This window comes from Lactuca sativa, chromosome 2 (assembly GCF_002870075.4).
Source record: "Lactuca sativa cultivar Salinas chromosome 2, Lsat_Salinas_v11, whole genome shotgun sequence".
NCBI classification, from domain to species: Eukaryota; Viridiplantae; Streptophyta; class Magnoliopsida; order Asterales; family Asteraceae; genus Lactuca; species Lactuca sativa.
The window spans coordinates 62,571,493-62,579,634 of NC_056624.2; the positions used below are offsets into that span (position 1 = coordinate 62,571,493).

Sequence of the window (8,142 nt, forward strand, 5' to 3'; positions counted from 1 at the left end):
ACTAAAGTTTGTTTAACAAAATGACAAGAAATTACGTTACCCCCACAAGTGAATAAATAACCTGTTTGGGATCGAGCTTTTTGTGGATCAGATAAATATCCATCATCTGCATAACTAATTAGCTTCGCATTTTATGAATTCGATTAGTATAAATTCATATCCAATATACCTCGAAGATATCAAAGAATGTGTTTGACTGTATTCTAGTATCTTCTTGTTGAACAAGAACTATATCTTTCTAATAAGTTTACGACAAAAGATTTATCAGGTCTTGTATTAATAGTAATATAGTTCTTTGGGAACAAGAAGATTTTCATGTTTTTTATGATGCTGAAATTGGTCCTTTTGGCATCTAAGTGCCTCACTGCCATCAGGGTACTCAATGGATGTGAGTTATCCATATAAAACCTTTTAAGCACCTTTTCTAGATAACTAGATTGATGTATAAAAACTCCATTTTTGGTGTGCTCAATTTGAAGACCCAAACAAAATTTCGTTTTACCAAGATCTTTCATTTCAAATTTTTCTTTCAAACAAGAAGTGCCATTTTCCAATTCTTCAGGAGTTCCAATTATGTTCAAATCATCTACGTAAACAGCAATTATCACAAATTCTGATCCAAATCTTTTTATGAATACACATGGACTTAATGGATCATTTTTATAGCACTCTTTCAACAAAAATGTACTAAAACAATTGAAACACATACGGCCAGATTGTTTCAATCTATACAAAGATTTATTTAATTTTACGAAATATACTTCACGAGAATTAGAAGTTTGTGCTTCTGGCACCTTAAACCATTCTGGGATTTTCATATAAATATCATTTTCAAGTGAACCATATAAATAAGCGGTAAATACATCCATTAGACACATCTCCAGTTTTGCATATGTTGTTAAACTTATAAAATAAATGAATGTAATTGCATCAACTACCGGAGAATACGTTTCTTCATAATAAATTTCGGGCCTTTGGGTAAAACCTTGTGCAACAAATATTGCTTTATATCTGACAACTTCATTTTTCTCGTTTCTTTTGCGCACAAATACCCATTCGTGTCCCACTGTTCTTACTTTGTTTGGTGTACGGACTATAGGTCCAAAAACTTTTCGTTGAGTAATATAATTAAGCTCTTTATTTATTTCATCTTTCCATTTTGGCCAATATTTTCTATTCATACATTAATCAATAGATTTAGGTTCAACATCCTCATTTTCATTATAATCGTGTGCGGAACATGATATGAAAAATTATCGTCGACATCTATCTTATTTCGGTTCCATCTTATTCTTGTCATGACATAATTTATTGAGATCTCATCATTTTCATTTTTTTCAGGTACCTTATTTTCTTTTGTTATGTCATTAGGCTCTTCTAGAGCTTCATTAATCTTTTCAAGAGATTCTGTTTTCTCTTTTGGACCATCAATTGTATTTGCTTCATTTCATTTTCGAGAATTTTTATCTTTGGAACCGGCTGATCGTCCACTCTTCAGGCGTGCCTAAGATTCATTTGCAGTTGTATTTTTTTTCTTCCTTCTGGGATATCAATTCTAACTTGAGTAAGTATAGCTGGTACATGAGACTTTGTTACCCACTTAGGGTCAGTAAATGCTTCTGGCAATTGATTTGCTACATTTTTTAAACGAATTATCTTTTTTATTTCAAGTTCACATTGACTTGAATGAGGATCTAAAACTGAAAGTGACAATTCCTTTCAAGAGATTTTATTTTCCAGTTTCTTTATTTCTCCCCCTAATGTTGGAAAATATGATTCATCAAAATAATAATCATCAAATATAGCTGTAAATAAATCTCCAATTGATGATTTTAAATATTTTACTATAGATGGAGATTCATATCCAACATAAATTATCATTCTTCTTGAGGACCCATTTTTGTGAAGTGAGGTGGAGAAATGGGTACATAAATTATACATCCAAACATCCTTGGATGGTAAATAATTGGTTACTGACCGCAAACCAGTTGAATAGGGGAGAACTCATGATAACTAGTTGTCATTATGCATATAAGTGATGTTGCATGTAGAATTGCATGCCCCATTTCAATATATGAAGTTTAGAATGCATTAGTGATGGTCTTGCAATTAATTAAAGGTGTTTGATTAACGACTCAGCTAAACTATTTTGTGTATGAACATATGCAACATGATGTTCAATAGTTGTCCTAATCGACATGGAATAATCATTAAAAGATTATGATGTAAATTCTCCAACATTGTCAAGTCAAATTTTCATAATTGGGTAATCGGGAAAATGTGCCCTTAGGCAAATTATTTATGCAAGTAATCTTGCAAAAACCTAATTATTACTAGACAACAAGCACACATGTGACCATCTAGTTGACGCGTCAATTAAAACCATAAAATATATAAATGGTCCACATGGTGTTGGATGAATTAGTCTATATATATCCTCTTGAATTCTTTGTAAGAAACTAAGACTTTCATACCCAACTTTGTTCAATGATGGACTGGAAATTAATTTTCCTTGAGAGCATGCAAAACAATTCATTATCTTGAAAAATCTTCTGTTTTTTCAAGGAATGACCACTCGAAGTTTCATTTATTCTACATACCATAATTGATCCAGGATGGTCCAACCGGTCATGCCAAACTATGAAGGTAATATCATACCTTTTTTATTTTCAATAGCATGCATCATTATAATATTTTCAATAGCATGAATCATTGTAATATTTGTATAGTACACTCCGGAGGACAATACAAGTAATTTTTTCAAAAAAAACTTTTCTTATCCGATATCATTTTTGTAATGTTGAGATAATTTTTATTACTATCATTAGTTGTTTCAATATGATATCCGTTAGACCGAATATCCTTAAAACTTAATAAATTTCTCGATGATTTTAATGAAAATAATGCATCACCAATTGTAATTATTATCACTTGTGGTAATACTATATTCGCTCTTCCGGAGCCTTCAATCTTGGTGATTTAGACGAAAATAATGTATCACTAATTTGTAATTATTGTCCCTTGTTGTAATATTATATTCGCTCTTCGGGAGCCTTCAATCATTTTTGCATTACCTGTTATTATATTAATATTTTCTTCTCTAATTGATAAGTAAGCAAAATACTTTTCATTATTAAAAATGTTATGTGTTATTGCATTGTCTGCAAGAAATATATCTTCATTATTTCTTTTGCGAATATCCATATTTCTTTTCAATAAATAAATAAAACAAAAGAAACATTCGACTTACAGAAATAAAGTCATATTTTATTAATTTGGGAAGATTGTGACGACATCATTTCTCATGAAACAAATATGACATAAAAATATATTAAATGTCATGAAACAAAACTACACATTATTCTGATCAATCACCATCCATATCATCACTTGTCCCTTCTAAGTAGACAAGAAAATCGACAACATCCAAATGTGTCATTTCTGGTTGGTCTTAATGAATATCACTTTGAAAAAAAATTGTTTCGATATTTTTCTTTATATTTTAGAGAAGTTTGATAAAGATTAACAAAATGTTTTGGTAAGAGGTATGTACAAGACCAATGATCGGTCATTCCACATCAGTGACAAACATTTTCAACTTTCTTTTTTGCCTTGACCACTTTTATCATTAAGATGTGGATTTTTGCTATTTTCCAACTTCTGGTGGTTACTTGTAATATTGTTTTTTTATAATAATTATGATAATCTCCACGACCTCGGTTAGACCCATGACTATTATGATTATATGATGTTGCATTCACTTCAGGGAATGCACTAGAACCGATCAGGATTAATTGGTGATTTTTCATCAATAACTCATTGTTTTGTTTAGACACAAGTAGACATGAGATTAATTCATATTTATTTTAAACCTTTCTCATGATATTGGTACGGCAGGAACATGTTAGTACTATGAAAACTAGAGAAAGTTTCCTCTAGCAATTTTTTCCATAATGAAAATAGAAATCAAAATAAAGACTTGTATGTTAAGGAATTGTTAGTTAAGAAACTCCATAAAATAAGTTGTAAACATTGTACATGTAAATTATAAAAAAAAATACATACCTGAAAATTACAAGAACAATAAGGAGTTAGAGCTTTATGGTAGAGTCGTACTGATAACATGTTATAAAATATGATCAAATAACAAGATAAATTATAAAGTAAAGAAAGATATGAGAGTAGAGAGAACTTTTATTCTAATACTTGTGATGAAATCATCAAACTTTACAATATATAATATTCACTATTTATACTAGACAAAGAAGTTGAAAGGTGATGTATGATATGAATGCTCATTATAGTAGTGTATAACTATACTCATAAAACTCATAATAATGTTTGTTATAATGTTCACTGAGTATGAAGAGTAATGGGGGGATATGAAGAATCCAATAGTCATTCACTAAATAATAATTGATAGCAATATATATTTTTTTAAATAATTAAAATAGTAAGACATGTTGCTATAATAGTTACTTTGCTATTATTCGGCTGCCAAAATATATCAAATTGTTGTGTTTTTTTGTTGAGATTTTTTTTATATTATTAAAATGTTATAATAAAAAAATAAAACAGTCCTTTCAAGCTATCTAGAACAAAATCCACAATAAAACCTTTAAATAGGAATTATTTTTGCAACTTGAAAATTTTTTAGACCTTAATAAAAAAAATTCAAACCACAATGACCATTTTTGGAGTTCTCTTTGTTGTATTCTATTGATATATAAGCATTTAATTGCTTATAAAAGCGTTACTATATCAAAAAGTACATTTGCTTATTATCCAATACGTAAATGACATTGTTTTTATACTCATATATAATGACAACATTTTTACTTAAATTTTTGTTAACTAACCACTATTCTCAAGTAAAAAAAAAAAGTTAAAAATAATTACAGCTGGACCAATCCGCTCAGCTGCCATAAATTACAACATCACAAGTAAATAAAGCAAATTCTATCAAATAAACGGAAAATAAACAGTTCCACAAAAACAAGCATATGAAATTATGAATGATCTAAAATCTTAAGACGAATTAACAAAGCGTTGAGCAGCTGTTAAAGATAGCTCCTCAAAAACCTGAAAAATCAACACATTACCAAACATGAGTTTCGTTATTATATAATTTAAAACAATCGATGCTGTTAACAAAAAAAAAAAAAAAAAAAAAAAAAAAAAAAGAGAGAGAGAGAGAGAGAGAGAGAGAGAGATTAAGGTGGGTACTCACAAGCTTCCTATATACATGTTGGAACGCCTTCACGAACCCCTCTGCATCAGCATTCCCAACCTGTAACATAAACAGAGGATAGAACATAACATGACATGACAAAACAAGACAAGACAGACTGTATTTACTTTTTAGCGTGCATTGGACTATGACTCGGACCAGACCGATCTTAACCGGAAAAAATTGCAATTTTTTGTCTACCCAAAAAGGTGGGACCGAGACTCCCTTGTGATTTCTTGTCTTTATAAATGACGTTAATGCCCTTCTCATACTCATCATCGAAAATAGCCCTCCCATCTTGTCCCATGTAATAAAAGCAGCTTAAATGTGGGACAGGATGGGACAAGCTTTCTAGGGCTATTTCAGATGATAAGAGCATTAACGTCTTTTGCACAGACTAGCGGTCAAGAGCGAGTCTCAGTTTCACCTTTTTTGGCGGGACAAAAAATTTGACGGTTGTGCTTTCATTTATTCATGTATAATATTTAATAAAAATAATGATAGAACTAAATGCAAGAAATAACAATGTGTTTTCATTTATTTATGTATTATAGTTATAGCATCTTAGTTTTAATTCTCTCTGTTACAACATTGTACTTTTGATTAATTTATTTCAAATTAAGGCATTGAACTATGAAAAATCTACCTAATTATAGCAATTGTACATTCAAATTTTTCTTAGGAGTGTAAGAAATAGCAACACACATCCATTGATTTTTTTATAGCATCCTACTTTCATTTCTTCCTATTACAACATTGACTTTAAAAGATCTATCTAATTACAGCAATGCCATCTAAAAACAAAGCATTTTTCACTCCCATAAATGGGTATGATTATACAAATTATATTTTCCTAATAAGAAAAAAAAAGTACAATGTTGTAATTGGCTAAATTTTTCAAAGTGAAATGCATTTGAATCTTGATAAGAAAAAAGTTTAAAAGTAAAAGTAGAATTCTATAATTTAATTTATTCTTCAAACTATAATGCCATAAAATATGAAAATACAATGTTGTAATATAAAGAAATTAAAGTAAGATGTTATAATAAACGTATAAATGAAACTATTTTAAAAAAAATATACTATCAACATATTTTCCTACTAAAACATTATGAAAAAAAAGCTGTACCTTCTTTGCAGCAGCAATCTTCAGTTTCTGCCAAAATGCATCTGTTGAAAAGCAACAAATTTACATAAAGATTATATAGTAGAGACTACATACTTAGGTATTGTCCAAACAGAAGGGTAAAATGGTCATTTACTCGCATTCAGACTGTTCATTGACTATATTGAAAAAAAAATAATAATAAAAAAAAAAAAAAAAAAAACAGGGACTTGGCGACTGGTGGGAAAAGACTAAAGAGTTCATTGAACTGGATACCTTTCTCTATAAGGATTATTTATTTTTATAATTTACAAGAAACCCATAAAATATTTATCTGTATATCAAGATTTATGATTTAATATCAAGATTACATGGAAATTAATTAATTAATTACCTTGTCCATCAATACCTCCAACTACAGCTTCACTTGATCCCCCTTCAATTTGTGAATTCATCCGCTCTCTTAGCTGTTTTGATTATATAAATTGTTGGAAAAGAGAAATTGAGAAAATAAAATGAAGTTTAAATGTTTAATCCAAATTCAAAAAAAGGTATGATAAAGAAGAAGAATACCCTTCTGGATGCCTGACTTGTTAATTGTCTTTGCATTTCAGACTCAGCCTAAAAATATAAAATTATAACATCAATTAGAACTAATTTGATTACCACCAATAAAATGTTTTTCACAAAATTCAACTTCAGAATGTTTAAGATTCCAGACACTACAAAAAAATGTTTTCTTTTTCACTACTAGATTTGAAATTAAGCTTTCGCTTTGATATACTCTATGTTCTTGAACAAAATTATACTGTAACGTATATCTCCAATTGAAACATAACGAAATCATCCATAAGAATCGTTCGAGATAGACAACAGTAATCAATTCAATTAAACCCTTGCCAGCTTGCCCTTATTGTAATTTGTTACGAACTCACGAGAAAGAGCCACATTAAAACTCTATATGTCAAATTAAGGGCTTTTCAATTGCAAAACTAGATTGAATTTTGTTGCTTATCAATCACCAACAGGTTTCAAACAAAATTATTTGTAGAAAACCTTAGGGTTATCAATTTCATGAATTAATATGGCATAGATGTTATTTGCGAGCGATTTATAAATCAGATACAAAGAAAAGTGAAAGATTTACATTGTAATCGCGAGTACGGACAACGGGAAAGAGATGAAGAACCCGTTGAAATTCAAGCTCATCCATGGCTTCCCTTTATCTGCGTTGAAATTTTTGAGATTTTCAGAAGCGACGAGCACCGTGTTGTGCACAGATTACACAAGGGATCGCAGGATCGTGTCGCTATACAACCTACGATTCCCGCAGATTACTCAGAAAGATATCGTATGCGTGTCGAAGTTCGCCTCAACAGATATGGATGTTTCAAGAGACCCACTTCAAAACGAATCGTACCGGGTTGTGATCCATGAGTTGGCAATCCAAACGAGAACCCGGCCTATCCAACCCAAAGTAAACCCAATTGGAGTTTGGGTCGAGATTTTGAGTTCATTTAATTAAATAGTTCAATCTATCTAATTCATTTAGTTAAATGAAATGGGTTAGGATTAATATTTTTAAATATTTTTTATATTTATATTTATTTAGTATTATTGTTTAGTTGCTTATTTTGATTATTTTTTATTTATAAAAAACCATGAGTTTAGTAATCGATACTTAAATTCAAGTTGGTAAAAGTGATGGTTCCGTTGTATAGAATTTAGAAATTAAACATTTATAATCTTTGATGCATGTAAATGTAAACACTTATTTGTGTTTGTGTTATGGACATATAAAGTTGTT

The 8,142-nt window shown here is 29.8% G+C and overlaps 1 protein-coding gene across 1 annotated transcript; it reads right to left on the reverse strand.

Annotated features, from left to right (window-relative positions):
* Positions 1–4,885: 4,885 nt before the first annotated feature.
* On the reverse strand, positions 4,886–7,709 carry LOC111897483 (uncharacterized). The gene is made up of 6 exons (XM_023893440.3): positions 7,483–7,709; positions 6,909–6,956; positions 6,730–6,802; positions 6,360–6,400; positions 5,231–5,290; positions 4,886–5,082 (listed from the first exon to the last, which is right to left on the reverse strand). Exons 1-6 carry the CDS (start codon positions 7,546–7,548, stop codon positions 5,029–5,031), a joined length of 342 nt encoding a protein of 113 aa, XP_023749208.1. The 5' UTR covers positions 7,549–7,709; the 3' UTR covers positions 4,886–5,028.
* Between the last annotated feature and the right edge of the window lie 433 nt (positions 7,710–8,142).

Coding starts and splice junctions, on each gene's coding strand:
- LOC111897483 (XM_023893440.3), bottom strand. CDS start 7,548: ATGGATGAGCTTGAATTTCAACGGGTTCTTCATCTCTTTCCCGTTGTC. Junction 6,803..6,908: donor CAAGTCAGGCATCCAGAAGG/GTATTCTTCTTC, acceptor TAATCAAAACAG/CTAAGAGAGCGGATGAATTC. Junction 5,291..6,359: donor AGATTGCTGCTGCAAAGAAG/GTACAGCTTTTT, acceptor TTTATGTTACAG/GTTGGGAATGCTGATGCAGA.